The sequence below is a fragment of the Mus caroli genome, chromosome 15 (genome assembly GCF_900094665.2).
Source record: "Mus caroli chromosome 15, CAROLI_EIJ_v1.1, whole genome shotgun sequence".
Classification (NCBI taxonomy): Eukaryota; Metazoa; Chordata; class Mammalia; order Rodentia; family Muridae; genus Mus; species Mus caroli.
This window is the reverse complement of record NC_034584.1, coordinates 70,033,140-70,052,369: the sequence shown is the minus strand read 5'-3', so window position 1 is coordinate 70,052,369 and position 19,230 is coordinate 70,033,140. Positions and strand designations below refer to the sequence as shown.

At 50.3% G+C, this 19,230-nt stretch overlaps 2 protein-coding genes across 8 annotated transcripts in view; both read left to right on the top strand.

Moving 5' to 3' along the window:
- Eppk1 (epiplakin 1) overlaps positions 1-1,182 on the top strand; it is an 18,074-nt gene extending 16,892 nt beyond the window's left edge. For 3 of the 4 annotated variants that reach the window (XM_029469735.1, XM_029469737.1, XM_029469738.1), the window contains exon 5: positions 90-1,182. In XM_029469735.1, the coding sequence (XP_029325595.1) occupies positions 90-383 (294 nt within the window). In that variant the 3' untranslated portion in view covers positions 384-1,182. Of the gene's footprint in view, positions 1-5 lie in introns of all 4 variants that reach the window. The other variant, XM_029469736.1, reaches the window with a different exon arrangement.
- Positions 1,183-10,030: 8,848 nt separating this feature from the next.
- Nrbp2 (nuclear receptor binding protein 2) lies at positions 10,031-16,115 on the top strand. Of its 4 annotated transcripts, none has more exons than XR_003834998.1 (19): positions 10,031-10,284; positions 10,725-10,847; positions 10,916-11,017; positions 11,113-11,202; positions 11,369-11,409; positions 11,509-11,603; positions 11,728-11,751; positions 11,822-11,905; positions 11,988-12,043; positions 12,121-12,216; positions 12,656-12,788; positions 12,901-13,003; positions 13,093-13,143; positions 13,227-13,362; positions 13,478-13,650; positions 14,070-14,123; positions 14,208-14,271; positions 14,358-14,413; positions 14,500-14,535. XR_003834998.1 is itself a non-coding variant. In XM_021183024.2 (18 exons), the coding sequence occupies exons 1-18, from the start codon at positions 10,162-10,164 to the stop codon at positions 14,566-14,568; spliced, it is 1,500 nt and encodes a 499-aa protein (XP_021038683.1). In that variant the 5' UTR covers positions 10,033-10,161; the 3' UTR covers positions 14,569-16,115. The 4 variants fall into 4 exon arrangements, 1 of the variants encoding a protein (XP_021038683.1); XR_003834999.1 differs by lacking the exon at positions 13,478-13,650 and adding an exon at positions 15,660-16,115 and having other exon boundaries at positions 10,033-10,284; positions 14,500-14,784; XM_021183024.2 differs by lacking the exon at positions 13,478-13,650 and having other exon boundaries at positions 10,033-10,284; positions 14,500-16,115.
- The last annotated feature ends 3,115 nt before the right edge of the window (positions 16,116-19,230 follow it).

The following is a 19,230-nucleotide window of genomic DNA, read 5'->3' as shown; positions in this document are numbered from 1 at the left end:
GCGAGATCCAAGAGAAGCTGCTGTCTGCTGAGCGTGCGGTCACTGGGTACACGGACCCCTACACTGGGGACCAGATCTCCCTCTTCCAGGCCATGAAGAAAGACCTCATTGTTAAGAACCATGGCATCCGTCTGCTGGAAGCCCAGATTGCCACGGGTGGTGTCATCGATCCTGTGCACAGCCACCGTTTGCCAGTGGACGTGGCCTACCAGCGTGGCTACTTTGATGAAGAGATGAACAGCATTTTGGCAGACCCTGGTGACGACACCAAGGGCTTCTTTGATCCCAACACTCATGAGAACCTCACTTACTTACAGCTGCTGCAGAGAGCTACAGTTGACTCGGAGACAGGATTACTGTTTCTCTCTCTCTCTAAGGGCTGATTTTCTTTGTGTGATGTTCTGAGACTTTATGGAAAGTACCTCTGCTTTCTCATCAACCCTGACTCGGATCCTTATATTCCCTGTTCTCCTTTCAGCTCTTGTTAATCAGGGCAGGTTATGGTCTTTTCCCTTTCCCTGCCTGCTTCTGATTGGTAATTTTGCGTGCTGTTCCTGTTCTCCCTGCTTTTCTTCTTGTTTTTTTTTTTCCTCCTCTAAAATTTTCTTATGTTGATTCTTATGACTGTTTTCTGTTGTTTCAACATGAGGTCAGAGGGAGCTTTTTGCTTTTGTTTTTTTGTTTTTGTTGGGGTTTTTTGTTTGTTTGTTTGTTTGTTTCTGAGACAGGGTTTCTCTGATACAGCTTTGGTTGTCCTGGTACTCACTCTGTTGAACAGTCTGATGTCATTCTCAGAGATTCACCTGCCTCCTCCTCTGGAGGACTGGGATTAAGGGCATGTGCCACCATTGCCCAGCCAAGGAAATGCTCTTTGAATCGAGCACAGCAATCCTTCACCTTGAAGTGTGCACCAGTCTCAGAGTGGATGTCAATCTTTTCTATTGGTTTCCCAAGCACTGGGATTGCAAGTGTAAAGCACCATGTTTGGCCAAGATCTTCAAACATTTTCAATTCATGGCCACTTTGTACATGGTGTGTCTTGATTTGCCATCTGTGTTTAGTAATGATGTCGCTCATCTTTTCTCCATGTACCTCTGAGACATCCCACAGGTCGGTGTATTACAACTCAGTGTATTAATGTCTTTTGATAATAAATGAATTTTCCGGTCTTGTGGGGACTCATTTGCTCTGCTGTCGCCTGTATGAGTTGCTCTGCCCGAGTTTGCTGAGCATTAACCATCAGCTTGCTCTGATCTGTGTAGTTCGGTCTTGTTGGTCCCCACAAGTAGGAGCTGGCTAAGCAACCTCCCTCACTGGTAATTTGCCAATATATGTTTGTATATGACCAACATTCCTGTTACCTTGAATGATTTAAGGCTTTCCTTTGTTTCATGGAGAAAATGGTTGATTTGGACTCGGGGTTGGGAAGATTCAAGGGCAAGGTTTTCCTCCGGTCACAGATCTCCTGCTGGCAGAGTCCCAGAGTAGTTAGGACACCTCAAGAAAGCAATTTAAGGACAAAACAACAGGGATTAGAGAGATGCTTCAGAGGTTAAGAGCATCTAGCCATTCTTTCAGCGAACTTGGGTTTGGTTCACCACCCAGTAACTCATAACCATCAATAATAACTCCTGTTCAAATGGACTCAACCCCTGTCTTCCCACTTCCAAGGGCACCCCGTACATAGGTGGCACACCTGCATGCAGTAGGCAAAACACTCGCAGGCATGAAATAATCTGAAAAAATTTAACCACAACTCTTTCTTCTTTTAATTTTATTTATTTATTATCTTTTCTTATTTTTATATCTTTATTTGCTTTTATTGTATGAGTGTTTTGCCTTGCATGTATGTCTATTTGACCCAGTGTGCCTGGCTTCTGGGAAGGTCAGAAGAGGGTTTCAGTCACCTGGAACTGGTGGCTGTGAGCCATTATGTGGGTGCTGGGAATTGAACCTGGATCTGCCAGGTCTCTTTGATGTCGAGCCATCTCTCCAGCCACCCTCCATCCCCAAAGCTCTTGTTTTCATCGCAGGTGTTTGAAGCTTCATTCACAACTCTTTTTATTCTTCATGCAGAGATTAAACAAAGGAGCCAAACAGTCTGAGATCTGGGTTACGTGCTCAGAGGTTGCTGTTAAATCATGCTCCTAGGCTTGCCCCAGAATGCAGTTGATCATGGATATGTGGCTAGCTGGGGCAGGTACGGAAGGCAGGGGTGTGGTCTGGCCCCTTCACTCACTCAGTAAGTAGTGTGGGTGCCCGCTGTGGCCTTGGCTGCCTCGTGGTCTTTAGAAGAATCTGCCCAGGCTACTCGCAACGTCTCTGGGCATAGTTTTCTCTGAGCTGATCCTATTTGGAGTGTGCTGAACCCTCCTCGTACCAGGAATTTATATCTTTCACCAAAATCTGGGACATTCTCAGCATTATTGTTTCAAACTGCTTTCCTCTGGGCCTCTTTTTTTTTTTCTCCCCTTCAAAACTTCAAATGCAGTGATCTTAGCTCTTGTTTATCTCTTTGAAGTTCGTTTCTACATCTCAGATTGGAGGGTTCTTTTTTTTTTTTCTGTCTGTGATCTATAAATAATATAAATTTATAGAATCCTATAAATATAACAGTGTGTCTGGCCGATTGGCTGCTTGTGTTGGGTGACACTGAGCAGTACACCTACCATGCTCTTTTAGACTTTCTCCTGATACTTCTAACACCAGGGCCATCAGCACTGCCGTTTGTCAGCTCTCTCCTCTCTCCAGACTCACTCATTCCTGCACTTAGAATGCAGAGACATTTTTTTTCCCTTTATCTTCTATGTTTTCATGACCGACCGGATCCTGTTAAGGCCTCCTGAGAATGCTGGCCTTTTGAAGCTGGCCCTCATTCTGGTTGGGTTTGGCCCATGGGTGACGTCCATCTACTGAGGTGGTGGCCTCCGTACCCAATCTTTTTTGAAGCTTTTTGCTGTACTGTGGGGGTACTTTCTCAGCCGGTGCTCCTCAGTCTGTACATCAGCCTGATTGAGTGTTGGGTGAAGTGTGTGGAGAACAGAAGGCCTCTTCTCTAGCTCTGGCTAGGTTGCTTGGATTGGATTCCGCCCTTCACATGCACATACCCTGGGCCCCAGTGGTATTCTTGCAATTCCACCATTTAGATACCAGGATCTGTCCCCATTTTTAAATTTCCTGTGTTGACAGGCAATTTCATATAACCATTCCCAGGGCAAAGCAGCCAAAGCAACTTCTATGTCACACCAGGACCCGGTGCCTCCCTTGTCCATGAAAGAAAAGATTCCGGAGGCTCTTAGGTCCCTATAATGACACCCTACAGGGTTGGGGAAAACAAAGGAAACAGGATTCTTGTTACACTCTAAATACAATGGTTCTTATCCTTCCACTTCCTAATGCTTCAACCCTTTAATACAGTTCCTCATGTTGTGGTGACACCCCCTACAACATAAAATGATTCCATTGCTACTTCATAACTATAATTTTGCTAGCATTACAAATCATAACATAAATGTCTGATAACCAAGATACCTGATGTATGGGTCGAGACCCACAGGTTGAGAACCGCCAGGTTAGAGCTTGCAGAGAAATGAGTGAGTTTCCCTCAGAACTTTAACTTATCCACTGCTGTGTTCAGACTCTGCCATCCTTTGACAGAGACCACAGGCACAGCACAAGAGTAACCAAGCGGACACCCCACCTTACCAGTTGTTCTTTGATCTGATGTTCCCATCTTGCCACTGTGAGCATCCCAGGTTTCCCTCAACCCCACCCCCTAGGCCCCCACCCCGTGCCCAGAAGGTGATGCTCATGTTCCATCCAGAAAGCTTAACTGTGTGAGACCTGGGCTGAGGCGTGTTGTTGCTGTATCTTGGCCAGACATGGAGGACTTAGGGATTACTTTCTTGACTTGAAAAGTAATAGCATGCCAGGTTCCGGGGTCTGGCTGGAAATTTGTAAGCACCAATGGCAAGCTGTGTCCTCACACAGCAAGCTCTTACCCACCCCTGAAAGGATATTGCTGGCTGTATACTGTTCTAGGAAGTTCAGGATCATAAGAGACAATCAAGGTTTGGATAATTTTGACAAGTAGGCATGCCACAGGTGTCCCGGGATAGTCAGTGGGCAGCTTGCTGAGTGTCTGAAAAGAAGGACGGGGAGAAGAGTCTGAATGTAAGGGGTGGGAGTTCAGCAGCCTGCCTGAGTGGCCCCGTGAGCACCTGCATTTACCACTCACCAAAGCAAGTCTTAACTATTCTGAGATCCCTTGAATAAACACTCCAAGAATAGACTGCTGCACTCACAAACTGACCGTGGCTTCCAAAAAATGTAAATCCAGGCTCCAGGCCCCAGGCTCCATGTCCATCCAGCCACTACCTTCAACTCCTAGTACCACCTTTGACCAACCACACCTACTCTTTTGCCAGTGACTGAGCTTTTGACATTCCAGTTTCTTTCTTTTCTTTCTTTTCTTTTCTCTTCTTTTCTTTTCTATTTTTTTTTTTTAAATCAGAGGAACATAATAACAGTACATGGCTCAGAGGGGGTCGTTGGAAGTGATCTAAAAACATCTTCAGTGGCGGCTTAGTAGTGAAACAGCCTTCAACATGCTTGTAGTTTTTCTCTTCTAATCTCAATAAAAGACCCCTCCCCCTCAAAATCAGGCCAAGGAAATTAAGGCTGCTATAGAAACAATCCAAAGGCACACAAATTAGTTAATAGCTTGTGTTCAAAACTGACTTTATACTGGGCATAGAGGCCTGTACCTATAATCTTGGCACCCAGAGGTTGAGGCAGGGGGACCATAAATTTGAGGATAACATGGCCTTGCACAAGCCTCAAAACAACAACAAAACATTTCTGTCTCTCTGACTCTCTCTCTGTCTCTCTGTCTCTCTGTCTCTCTGTCTCTCTGTCTCTGTCTCTCTCTGTCTCTGTCTCTCTCTGTCTCTCTCTGTCTCTCTCTCTCTCACACACACACACACACACACACACAGCAGGGGGTATTGGGGCTAGGGGGTGGGGAGACCTCACAGAAAACACTAAAGGCTCAATGCCAGGTATTAACCAGGTTCTGGCTGCTTTATTCCCTACAGGTCAGACATGACTTCTTGTCCAGCTGCCAACATACGATTTGTTCCTTTTTCCTGGTGACATGAAGGACAGATTGTGGCAGGGCACTCCAGTGCTTGACCTCTTTCCCTCACTCAGTTTGCCTAGTCTCCCTGACTAGCCAGGCTCAGGAGGAGTTGCTTGATAAACCCAAAAGGGCAGGGAGTCACCCAACACAGAGCAGAGTGGGGGGGGGGGCAACAAGGGTGAGAGAGGTGTATGTTACCCAGCTGAGCGAGCCCCTGCAGGTTTTCTTGTGTGAAGGCTGGGGTAGGAGCCCACAGTGGGAACACATGTGGCTTCACAGCAAAACAAACAAACAAACAAACAAACAAAATGTCACTATTTGGAGACAGGATCATTCGGTGGAAATTAAGATACACTGAGGTCACTGAGGTCACTGAGGCAGTATAGAACTTGCTATGTATGGCTCAGGATACCCTCTAGTTCCCAATCCTCCTGTCTCAGCATCCTCAATTCAGGGATCACAGGTGTGCACCATCATGCCCAGTACTAACATACTTAAGGAAGAGGATGTCAGGGTCTGGAGAGATGGCTTAACAGTTGTCTCGGTTAGAGTTTTACTGTTGTGAGCAGACACCATAACCAAGGCAACTCTTATAAGAACAACATTTAATTGGGGCTGGCTTACAGGTTCAGAGGTTCAGTCCATTATCATCAAGGTGGGAGCATGGCAGCATCCAGGCAGGCATGGTGCAGTAGGAACTGAGAGTTCTACATCTTCATCTGAAGGTCACTAAGAGAAGACTGGCTTCCATGTGGTAGCTGGGAGAAGGGTCTCATTGCCCCCCACCCCCAGTGACACACTTCCTCCAATAAGGCCACATCTCCTTTCCTGGGCCAAGCATATTCAACAGCTCAAAGCACTTTCTGCTCTTCCAGAGGACTCAGGTTCCATTCCCAGAACCATCATGGAGGGTCACAACTGCCTGTAACTGCTGACTTGCTTCTGGCCTCCATGGGCACTTCATGAACACAGCACATACAACATGCGCGGTCAAAGCACTGCACATACAATAAGGTAAATCTAGGAAGAAAGAAAAGAAACAAAGGAAGAAAGAAGTTAAGACAGTCACATACAGACCGGTGTTGTTCAAGGATGTCGAGAGGAGAACCTGTCCACGTGTCAAGGGGAGAGCTTCAGGAGAGATCCTGACTTTGGGATCCTGGACGTCTAGCCTTGAGCTATGAGAAAAATTAATTCCTGCTTTTTAACTTACCATGCCTCCTGTGGTATCTGGATAGCTCAAATAACCCCCTCTGTTTTTGTTTTTTTGTTTTTTTTTTTTTTCCAAGAAAGCATTTCTCTGTGTGACCCTGACTATCCTGGAACTTGCTCTGTAGACCAGGCTGGCCTTGAACTCACAGAATCTGCCTTCCTCTGCCTCCCCAGTGCTGGGATAAAAGATATGGGGGGCCACCACCACCCATCAATAACTGCCTGGCAATAATTGCTCTCTTAAAGAGAAGGGAAATGTTACATTGTATCACAAGTTCATTGGTGTTTTAGACTTCCATCTATTTTTTTTTTTTTTTTTTTTTAGCCAATACTGAAAAGGGAATAAGCCATCCTGTGGCATCCAGTAAGACTTCTCAACAAGAGAAATAACCTGTATGTCCACATTAGTCTCCTCCCCCCCTCCCCCTTCTCCTCCAAAGGCAGCTGAATGGTTGTTGAGTCTCCTGCATTCTGAATGCCGTGACTACTGATCACCCATGAAGAGCTCAAAGCTCATCCACGGAGACCAGTGCCCGCCACACAGCACACATGTATTTGTTGGTTCTGTTGTATTGACCAAGTGCAAATTGATCTTTTGGGCACTTTGTTGAAATGAATAAAAACGCAATGCTCAAGTCATCCTCAGAGGCCGTTTGGTGGGTATGATGGAGTTTCATCACTTGAGGAGGGCCTGGTACCCAAGGAGCGCTTGGCTGCAGGACCCATCGCTTCCATTTAGCCCTGCTGCCTCTATTTCCTGGTAGTGAGTAATGATGAAATAGATGTCTATTCTCCTGAAAGCTCTTGAAACAGCTGATCTTTTTCTTTTCCCCTTCCGTTGGTCGCTTCCAAACACACACACTCCCTAGGAACCGCTTCCAAACTTAAGTTACAGAGAGGCTGTTTGGCCCTCACTGACTGTTGTCGGGAAGCAGTAGTTTCCTGCCACATGGGGTGAGCTCCCCAAAGGAGCTTGGAAGATCAATATTGGTTTCCTTGGAACAAGAACAGAAGCCACAGCCTTGTAGCCCATCCCAAAGGGGCCAGCCTCTCACTACCGATTTCCTCTGGTCTTTGAGACAAGTCTCTAAATCCAGGTTACAGTCCTGCAGGGTATTACCTAAAAACACAGAGCCAGGTGCTGCCCACGAGGCGAGGGGCCTTCTCTCTTCCTACCTGGAATATCTGGCCTCTGGGAGCATCTGTCTAAGCCTGGAAAGACCCCTGCCAGAGGGAAAGAAATGGTCAGGAACTCAGAAACCTTCAGCAGGGACAGGCTCGGAGAGACCCAGAAGGGACACCCAAGGATCCCTGGGAGATCTACAAGAAGTAGGAGGAAGGAACTGGGTGCTAAAGCACAAGACAAGACGTCAAGGGAGCAGATGGCCATTGAGACGGGGTGTGCCCAGAGGACATTAATAGTAAGCATCTGGCAGGATGAGAAGATGGACAGGAGTAGAGGCGGAGACAGGAGGGCAACTGGGTCTGGAGCAGTAGCTGAGGAAAGTGACCAAGAACACACCTCAGCCTCAGGCTCCATACCCAATGTTGGATTCCAGAGTCTTCTCTAGATCCAACAAGAGCTTGTCTCAAGATAAGGCCATTTCCCAGGTACTAGGGGTTAGAGTGCACACACCTGTTTGACATGGGACTGGCTATAGGACAGAAAGGGGGAAGAAAATGAATGGAGGTTTGGTTCCTATGCAGCTGCCTCGGGAGACTCTTTGGACCACCTACTAAACCTTCATGCATCCTTCTCCCACGCATCCATCACACCATTGTTGAGGGCGTGGCATGTGATGAATATTCCCCTTGGCATCAAGAGCAGACACCCTGCCCTTATAGACCCACATTCCATCATGGACAGATGAAACAGACCAACACAGGCCGGTCCAGAGCCAAATGTCATGGGGAAGTCTCGTAAGGCTAGGGAGGAGACAGGGTGTGCAAGCATGGAGCCTAGGGATGTCTTGTTGGAGAGATGACACCTGAGTCAACACCTGAAGGACGTGGCCTCAAAGGGTAACAGAAAATGCATTCTATGTATAAGTCACAGTCAGCACAAAGAGGGATGGATGGGCCTGTCAAGTGCAGCAAACAGTCAGTAGGGCAGGTTTGACCTCCACAAAGGATGCTTAGAGAAACCAGCTGTGACAAACGTCTTGTGGAATGGAACCTAGGGGACGTCTGTGTGAGCATCCAGTTACCCTGTCCCCTACAGTTCTTAGACAGCATGTGCTACTGCCAGCCATGATGTGTGCGTGCCACTAGCCTTGGTGTTGTGCATTGTTTTTAAGGTTTATTTTATGTGTATGTGATAATGAGTGCCTACATGTATGTGCGTTTGGTACCCATCAAGACCAGAAGAGGGCAGCAGATCCCCTGGAAGTGGAGTAACAGGTAATTGTGAACTGTCATGTGGGTGCTGGGAATTGAACTTGGGTCCTCTGCAAGAGCAGAAGTACTCTTAACCAATGAGCCCTCAATGTCACATTTTATAAAAACGGGTTCCATCTGTAATGCCTGCCCCCCCCACCCCCCAAGAGGCTCTGCTAACACTGTGGTACAAGGCTCTTCATCATTTGTGTTCTTAGTGCAGAGTCTCCAGTGTGGCTAGGGTCCTAGTTAAAGACACAAATAGGTAGATCCAAAGACACGGGAATTGTCTTCCAAGCATTGGCCCTGTTCTGACTTCTAGGGCCAGTAGAGGGTTAACCCCTCCTGATCTGCTAAACTAGCTAACCCTTCTCAGGATAGGTAGAAGTCCACAGCAAGCTGCAGCATTCTGAGCGGGCTATGACAGAAGTCAGGAGCAGAGCGGGGACAGAGCTGGTCAGGGGTCAGATGGTGTTTAAATCAGAGGGCAGCCAGGGTCTCTATATAGCAAGGGGAGGTGCCGGTGGGTAGGAGGGCAGAGGTAGGAGTAAGGGCAGTTGAGGGGTGGATAGAGGTTGGGGGGGGGAGGGGGGACTCTGCTGGATGTGACAAGTGAGAAATGCTCCCTCTTCGTGGTTCCATTGCTTCAAGGGAACCCATAGCAGAACGGAGAGCGTCGTCGTCGTCACATTTGGGGAGAAAAGAGAAACTCGCCATTATGAAAAGTGGGCTTGCACGGAATTCTGGTCCAGGAAGAGACAGGCAGTCAGGATTTAAAGTGTATCCCATCAGTCTGTGCTGCGGTGCATCTTTAGTGATGCGTTCCTTGGCTACCTGAGGAGGGAACTGGCCCCATTTCTGAGACCATATGGTTTCTTACCACTGAAGTGCCTGCCCCCAGATGCCCTTGACCCTTGCTGCCCCATCCAGACTCTCTACATCGGGCCGAGTTCAGGACATTTGTCATGGGAGCAGGATCGGGATGCGGTGCTGGAAGAACTGGCTCCAAGAGTTGGGCAGAAGTGGTTCCCGAAGAGGCTAGGCACAGTCTGCTGGGAGAACCACAGCTGCCTGGGAAACCTTGGAGAGGCCTCCGCAGGAATGGGTGGTGCCTTTGAGGGGCGCGATTCTTTGAGGCGGAGCTTTGGGGGAAGCAGGAGTGGTCTGGGAGGACGGGGCGTGCCTAGGGCGGGGTTCTGCCGCCCTGGATCGTGCTACACTCCAGCACCGGCCTGCAGAGGCGGCTCCGGAGGGGCGGGGCGGCTCCTCCCTCGGGTCCGCTGCGAGCCCGCGCCTCCCAATTCCCGGAGCCGAGGAGGGCTCGCGGCGGCCGCTCCGCTGGGCTCCAGGTTGGGCTGCTGGGCGCTGGGCCAGGGCGGGCGGGAGCCGGGCGAGGGCTTGCGCGGAGGGCGGCGGCCTGGGCTCGCCGAGCCATGGCGGCCCCGGAGCCGGCGCCGAGGAGAGGCCGGGAGCGCGAGCGGGAGGACGAGAGCGAGGACGAGAGCGACATCCTGGAGGAGAGCCCGTGTGGCCGCTGGCAGAAGCGGCGGGAGCAGGTGGGAACGGGTGCGGGTGACGCCGCCGTCCCGTAGCCTAAGGATGGAAGCCATGGGATCCGTGGGGCCGAGCAAGTGTGAGGGTCTCCCCGGACGCCCTGGCCTCTGGAGGCCCTCGGATCCCTTTGGCCCCAAGCCCTGGTGAGAAACCCCCATTCCTTTAACACCGGTGTCATCCTGGGACCACCTCCACGTGCCTCTTGGATCCCTACTACCCTTCTGGGGATCTCCCCAACCTCTAAAACCTGCGTGCCTTCTGGCCCAGCCCCTGGACACCACCCCTCTCCCCCTGGCTTCCAGATTCCCAGCCTTACCTCCTCAGCTCTCCCACTGAGCTGGGCAAGGCTAGCAGCACATTCACGGCTAGGGGAAGGTTGTGGCAGAGACCACGTCCACACCCTGGGTCTATTCGTATCAGGACACACATCCTTCCCACCTAGGTGAACCAAGGGAACATGCCTGGGATCCAGAGCACCTTTCTGGCCATGGACACGGAGGAGGGTGTAGAAGTGGTGTGGAACGAACTTCACTTCGGGGATAGGAAGGCCTTTGCGGCCCATGAGGTGAGGCCTGTCTATACCCGCTTTGCCCCATACCGTTGATTGGCCCCACAACCATCCTCCTTCCCCAGGAGAAGATTCAGACCATGTTTGAGCAGCTGGCGCTGGTGGACCATCCCAACATCGTCAAGCTGCACAAGTATTGGCTGGACGCCTCTGAGGCCCGCGCGAGGGTGAGCTAGGGGCGGGTGAAGGGCGGAGTGAAGCCACAGGCTGGGTGGGGCAGCATGGAGACCCACCCGCAACGGCGGAGCCCGCCTGCCCGCAGGTCATCTTCATCACAGAATACGTGTCGTCTGGCAGCCTCAAGCAGTTCCTCAAAAAGACCAAGAAGAACCACAAGGCCATGAACGCCCGGGTATGGGGAGTGGGCTGGGGACTGGAGGGAGTCCAGCAGAACTTAGGGACAGTAGTGGGGCGGGGGACTCCGAGAGACCTCGGTTCAGGAGTGGGGTAGCGGGCGGGCTCCGCAGGCTCAGCAGCCTCTTGGTGCCCACCCGACGGAGTCGTGCGTCCGCTGCCAGGCCTGGAAGCGCTGGTGTACGCAGATCCTGTCTGCACTCAGGTGAGAGCCTGGCCTTGCCCACGCGCTTGCCCCCTGCTCTGCACCTTTCCGCTGCTCTCTGACCCGGTTCTTCCTGCCTCTCATCCTCTATGCTTGCAGTTTTTTGCACGCCTGCAGTCCCCCCATCATCCACGGGAACCTGACGAGCGACACCATCTTCATTCAGCACAATGGCCTCATCAAGATTGGCTCCGGTGCTGGCGAGGCGGGGCGGGGCAGGGGGCAGGGGTGGGGAACCTGTGGGAGCCCTGGACAGAGACTGCCCAGTCTCCCCGCCCAACTGACTTCCTGTCTCTCACTCTGCGTTGGCCGTTGCAGTGTGGTACCGCATCTTCTCCAATGGTGTGTGGGGTCTCTGGGGGTCTGGGGGCCATGGAGAAACTGGTCTGTTTAGCTCCACGCTTTTCCTCAGCACTTCCTGATGATCTCCGGAGCCCTATTCGAGCTGAACGGGAAGAACTCCGAAACCTGCACTTTTTCCCACCAGAGTATGGCGGTGAGTCCCTAAGCTGCTCTCGGGCATCTGACCTGCTAGCACATCAGAACTGACCAACGCCGTCTTGCTTCTCTCGTTTCAGAAGTCAATGATGGGACTGCTGTGGACATCTTCTCCTTCGGGATGTGTGCACTGGAGGTACTGTCCACTCTTCTCATAGCCCCTGCTCCAGGCTCTACGCCATCCCGCCAATTCCAATTTGTCCCTGCACCCAGATGGCTGTACTCGAGATCCAAGCCAACGGGGATACCCGAGTCACAGAAGAGGCCATCGCTCGAGCCAGGCACTCACTGAGTGACCCCAACATGCGGGTGAGCAGCTTACCTTGCCCCTCTGGGGCTGGCTGCAGGTGCTTCAGCTTGCCCTTGAAGTGCTCTAGGCAGGCTAGAGGGGCAGCCTGGTCGGTAAATCTGAGAGGGGTAGCCTGGTCAGTACATCTGAGAGTGTAGCAGGAGGACTCAGGTCCACCTGGAAGGAAGGCTCTTCCAGAAGCTCACAGATTCCACAAGGGTGAATGGAAGTAGGCATATGTGTTTGGAGCTCAAGGCCTGCCTGTCCTCAAGTTTACAGAATCAGATCTTGAGCTGCTAATGGGATGCCTTCTCTGCTCATTCATACAGGAAGGCTCTTTCAGCATCCCTGAGGTGGGAGGATGTGGTGACTGGACCGGTGGGGTCTAGAGTCTTGAAGGACCTCCTCTAGAGCGAGGATTTTTCCAGCTATCACCTGTCTTTCTTCTCTACAACCTAGGAATTCATCCTCTCCTGCCTGGCCCGGGACCCTGCCTGCCGACCCTCAGCCCACAACCTCCTCTTCCACCGAGTGCTCTTTGAGGTGCACTCGCTGAAGCTGCTGGCAGCTCACTGCTTCATCCAGCACCAGTGTGAGGGGCAGAAGGGCCGGGGTGGGTCAGGATCCTGGGGTCAGGTAGTGGAAGGGTCTTTGCAGGACCCTTAGGTTGGGTCCATCCCCATGAGCACGTGTGTGGTTCACAGACCTCATGCCTGAGAATGTGGTAGAGGAAAAGACCAAGGCCATGGACCTCCATGCAGTTTTGGCTGAGATGCCGCAGCCCCATGGACCCCCAATGCAGTGGCGGTGAGTAGTGGCCAAACGGAGCCTCCCTTCCTAGCTGCTTGGCTAGGCTTTGCCCTGACATCTCTCATGTACCTTCCACACCATTCTAGGTACTCAGAGGTCTCCTTCTTGGAGCTGGACAAATTCCTAGAGGATGTCAGGTGAGAGCTGGCATGAGACTGAAGAAAAAGCACTATCAGGCCTGAGCCCTCACCTAGCTACCCACCCCCTCGTCTATCCCCAGGAACGGGATCTATCCACTGATGAACTTTGCGGCTGCTCGGCCCTTGGGGCTTCCCCGTGTGTTGGCCCCACCCCCAGAGGAAGCCCAAAAGGCCAAAACTCCAACGCCAGAACCCTTTGACTCGGAGACCAGGAAGGTGAGTCCCACCTCCTGCTGTACTGTGCTGTCTCTAGGAGTTGACCACAATCAGGGAATGGAAATGGATGCCTTTCTCTGGGGACCCGCCTCTCCCCATCCCCGTTCTCCCCCAGGCTGCAAGAGACCAAATCCAAGCTGACCCCTTTGTGGAAGCTGGAACGGAACCGACACCATCATTTCCCCTGAGGCTTCTTGCTTTTCCAGTCCTCCCCCATCTGGTCGCATGCTCTCTTCCAGAGGCTTTGGCTACCTCTGTTCCCCATCTGGATTCAGAGCCATCGCTCAGGTCTCCCTTCTCATAGCTTCCTTCGTTCCTCAATACACCCTAAATTCAAATGCCAGTAGTCTACATGTCCTGCCCAGAGAACTAGTGGAAATCAGCCTAAGCCCCAGTCTCCTGTCCTCCTCCTGGTGGCACCTTGAGTCACACCCTGCGGGGCACAGTGTTTCTTTGCTTTCCACGGTTCTCTTTCTCTGTTTCTGTCTCCCTGCCTCCCTCCCCCCCCCCGCCCCCTCTCTGGCATTGTATTCATCATTCAGGACCCAAACGGAAGGCTGTCTTGGAAGCCTTCCCTAATACCTCAGGGCTGGTGCAGTAAGACGAACTTTCCCGACTTCCCTTGGAGACCGTTGGGTCTCTGCTGATCCTTCTGGGCTCCTCTGTAAAGCCGTACTCTGTGGCTAATACACCTTCCCTGCCCACAGGTGGTCCAGATGCAGTGCAACCTGGAAAGAAGCGAGGACAAGGCTCGGTGGCATGTGAGCAAGGGGCCTGGTTGGGACTAAGGAAGATGGGGACCAATCAACTCTGGCGCCGCTCTGACCACACCCTTCCCTCTGCAGCTTACTCTGCTCTTGGTGCTTGAGGACCGTCTACATCGGCAGCTGACCTATGATCTGCTCCCAAGTAGGCTGGTAGTGGGGCCAGGTGGTGGGCTGAGGCTCAGGCACTGGCTAGTGCCATGACTCATTTGTCCTGTGTTCTTTCTTCAGCGGACAGTGCCCAGGACCTCGCTGCTGAGCTAGTGCACTATGGCTTCCTGAACGAGGTGGGCGGGTGCGCTTCGGGTGTGGAAAGCTGCAGGGTCTGCAGAGCTGCCCGGTACTACCATGCTTTCCTACTCATCCACTGCAGGATGACAGGACAAAGCTAGCAGCCTTTCTGGAGACCACTTTTCTCAAGTACCGAGGGACGCAAGCGTGACCTTCCCAGTTCTGACGGCCCAGCAGAGATACAGGGGCTCAGGGTTGTCCACTTGGCAAAGAGCCCCCACACTGCTCAAAGCTGCCTTCTGCCTGTGTTCCCTGGAACTGAACATAGGCCCTGCTAATGAAGACACCCCCACTCCCCCAGCTTTCTGCAGCAGTGTGGGACCCTGGGGTGGTGATGGAGCCCTGAGCCTGGACGGGAGTGATACAGGTCAGTTAGGGGAACCGCTCCATCTGGTACTAGACAACAGCCATGCCTTCAGGTGGCATAGAAACCTAGGGAAGGAGCCTGAACTCAAAAGTAAAATCCCCTTCAGGTGTCACACACAGTGCTGGGCATCAGGCAGACCAGACCTGACCTGATTGGAGAACTCTAGACTAGATAGCTTGGAGTTGAACTCATGGCCAGGGAATTCCTTGGTCCTGCTCAGACCTGTCCTGATCCCTCGCAGACCTGCCTTGAGCCCTCTTTCTGATCTTCCACACTCTTGAGACCAGGACCTGTGTCCCCCCAAAGCCCTTGGGAAGGATCTTTCTATTCATCATCCCTCTGGCCTAGGGGCTCAGGGGTCAGGCATCCTCCACATCCCCTCCCTGGGGAAGTTGTGTGTTTGAGTCTGAGGATGTGGGTTCCTGGCTCCATCTTTCTCCCCAGCCCAACTTGTCTCTTTCTTACTGGTTTCAAAGTCCTGGTGAACTCTTCCCCTCAGAGCCACCCTGGTTTCCTTGGTTCTTGAACTGCCTCTCTCCCAACTTCAAACCAGGTCTTAAACGTTTTTTAAATGCATATATAAATTTAATGCAGTCACGGTCCTTTTTAAACACTTCGTGTATGAAACCAGGAAAGCTCACTATTATATTATGAATAGTTCCACATTGCTGCTGTTAATACATATCACAAACCCAGTGGTTTGAGATGAGACACACACAGAGTTCTTTACATCAAGTGTGATCCAGGCTCTCACTAGATTAATACCCAGGCTAAGTTCCTTTCTGGAAGCTGGGACTTACCTCCTGCTCCTTCAAGCTATTGGCAGAACTCGCTTCCCTGCAATGGTAAGGCAGAAATTCCTATTTTCTCAACAGCTGCCAACTAAGAACCCCTCTCAGCTTCTAGAGGCCACCAACTTTTCTTAGTTCTTCTTTCTCCCCTCAAGACCAGCGGCGTCAAGCTGAATCTTTATCCTGGTCTAGCTGACTGGCTTGCCACTGTTGGAAAGAGGTGGGGCCTTTTGTGAGTAGGTTGGACCCACCTGGATAACCGAGGATGCTCCCTTCTCAGGGTCTGTAAATGAACCACACCTGCGCAGTTCCTTCTGCTATCATCCTGGGCTTTGGTGCTTGGAGAACGGCCATGGGCGGTGGGTGTTGTTACTGTGGTACCTACCATGCCATCTTAACCGAAACCAAGACCTAAAATAAAACAGATTTGTCATGGGACATCTAATAAATTAAATGAACTCTGATTATGCATGGTCTGACATAGTTTATTTTTAAAATCCACAACAGACTGTACAGGTAATTAAACTGAATTTGAAAGCATCAGTGCTGTACTTTTTTGGTTTGGTTTTTTTTATTATTTTTTTTTTATTTTTTATTTTTCCGCCTCTGTGTAGCTCTGGCTGTCCTGGAACTCACTTTGTAAACAAGGCTGACCTCAAACGCAGACATCTGCCTGCCTCTGCCTCCCAAGTGCTGGGATTAAAGCCATACGCGCCACCATCTGGCTGTTCAGCTTATCTTTCAAGATACAGTCTTGCTATTCAGCTCTGCTTGCCTGGAATTCAGTAGTATCCATAGCAGGCTGGTGCTGTGATTATAGGTGTGAACCATCATGCCTTACTGAAAACATACTGTTTTAAAAGTTGACTTGCCGGGCAGGGTCAATAGTGAATAGCAAATGAAATCTACTCTGATTTTACACAAATTCAAATCTCTTAGCCTCAGCCTATGTATTAGTCAGGGTTCTCTAGAGTCACAGAACTTACTGAATGTCTCTATACAGTAAGGGAATTTATTGTAATGACTTATAGCCTGTAGCCCCAACTAACCCAACGATGGTCAGCTGTGAATGGGAAATCCAAAAATCTAGTACTTGCTCAGACCCACGAGAAGGCTACTAGTTTCAGCTAGTCTTTGGTATAAACTGGAGTCCTGAAGAAGTAGGCTCTAACAGATGTGCTGGCCTTACTTTGTCCCAGGCTGGCCTTGAACTCAGAGATCTGCTTGCCTCAGTCTCCTGGGATTAAAGGCGAGTACTACCTTACCTGGACCTAAGCTTTCCATGGTCACTATGCCTCAACTTGCATGTCAAGGTCCAGTCGGAAGCCTGTATTTTCCAGCCTCAAGATCTGGATCACAGGTGTACCCTCCTTTTCTGGATTGGAGTTCATTCCAGATGTATGTAGTCAAGCTGACAACCAGGAATGGCCATCACAGCCTGAAACTTACTACATAGACCAGGCTTGCTTCACTTTCACATGATGCTGGAATTAAAGGCATGTGCCACTGTGTCCAGCCACAAGCGTGCTTTTAGTCCTGTTTACTGGTTTTTCCATGGGGCCCCCACATGGCAGTCTGTAGGGCTAATCACCTGCCCACTCTCTGCCCCAGCATCACCCCACTATGATGGGCATCAGTGACGAGTATTACAGTTCCATCAGCGGAGGTTTTAACAGAGGACAACGTGTCCTACACTATATTTTCCCTATTGCACAATTTTTTGTTTTCTCCGAAGTTAATAATTTTCCTTTTTAGTTCTTTTAAATGGTGTGTGTGTGTGTGTGGTGTGTGCCATAGTTTACGAGGAGGTCAGACAGCAACCTGTATCTGTAGGAGTTAGTTTCCCCCCCTCCCCCACCACTTGGGCTCAAGGGATTGAACTCAGATTGTCAGGCTTGGTGGCAAGCCCCCCTTAACTGCTGAGCCACTCCCCAGCTCTGCTCCTTACTTTCTGGTATCTGTTTGCCATTAATTCATCTGCGGGCTCCTCTCCATACTTAGGACCAAGCACAACTGACCACCCTTCTCTTACTGGATCTCCACTGAGTGAGCCTGCTGCTTCTTCCTGTGTTGTGGTTCAGTTGTCAGTGTGGGCTGCCCTGCACCAGGATCTGTCTGCGTGCCTCTCTCTTCTCTCCAGGACCCATGCATTCCTCTTCACTTAGCCCACTTGAAAGCTTCCCAGAGAAGAATGGATGAGAAATGATGGAATCTTTGCCTGTTTATCCTTATTCGAATCTTAGACGTGTGAAACTGTGAGAAGTTTGTTTAGCTGAAAACATTCTCTCCTCAGGACTTAAGGGAGTCATGTTACATTCTTCTAGTTCCAGGGATTGCCACGCTTGGGAATTCTGACCTTTTGTGTAAGAGCTCTTCTGTTTCCCCTCATTCTTTCTTTGCCTTAGTGTTTTGGGAATTATCAGTGACCTGCTACAGTAAAAAAAAAAAAAAAAANAANAAAAAAAAAAGGAAAAAAAGAAAAAGAAAGATGACATTTTCTTGAATTGTTCATTGATTTCTCTCCTGTTTCCTAGATAAATTATTGAGATGTTGAATTTGTATTTTCTATTGTTTTACATTTGTTTATCAGGTGGTTATGGGTAAGCATGGCAGGAGCTGCTCTGAGAGGGCAGAGTGAAGACTTTTTTCTTTTCTTTTTTTAATTTTGCTTTGCTTTCAATCACAGTTTCCTCTCCCACCCCTCCCAGCTCCCTCTCCCCCATCACACCCACTCTCCTGTTTTCCTTTAGATAAGAGCAGGCCGCCCAAGGGATCTCGGCCCAACATAGCATAACAAGATATGACAAACCCTCATACCTGGATGAGGTAACCCAGGAGGTGAAAGGGGTCCCAAGAGCAGGCAAAAGAGTCAGAGACACCGCCATTCCCATGGTTAGGAGTCCCATAAAACACTAAGCTAACAACCATCATATTTATGCAGAGGACCTAACATGGGCCCTGTTAGGCCAGCTTAGCTGATTCTGTGGTTACAAATCTCCAATTCTAGGCTCCGTTTGGCTGTGGGTCTCTGCATCTGTTCCATCAGCTGCTGGCAGGGGTGCACAGTATCACACTGGAGGCAGAGACAGGTGGATCTGAGAGGTTAAGGCCAACCTGATCTATTTTTTTCTGAGACAGGATCTCTCTATATAGTCATGACTGTCTTGAGAATTTGCTTGGAACTCAGTGGAAAGGTAGACCAGGAGGGCCTCCAACTCACAGAGATCCACCCTGCCCATGCTTGGAACAGGCACTCAGAAGCAGTGCTTGCTAAAAACCATTGACTCTTCACTTTTGACTCACAAGATACCTAAAGCAGCCAAATACTGTCATGCAGTCTCATCTCTGATAGTTCTAGAGAAGACAGATTCAACATTTCAAAGGGTTTTTATCAGCTTGCCAAAGATTTTTCTGAAAAGCAAGGTCCATCACTATCAGAGGGTGGTGCCTGGGGTTCCCCCTGGTGGTGGTGGTGAGCCCACTCAACATCCAGTGTGTGTGTGTGTGTGTGTGTGTGTGTGTGTGTGTGTGTATTTTCAGAGTCTCTAGTGGCCCAACTAATTCTAATTCTTGAAGAATGTTGGCCAATGTGATTATTGTTTGTTTTCTTGAAACTTTCAACTTTATGGGTTTTCTATTTTGAGACAGGATCTCT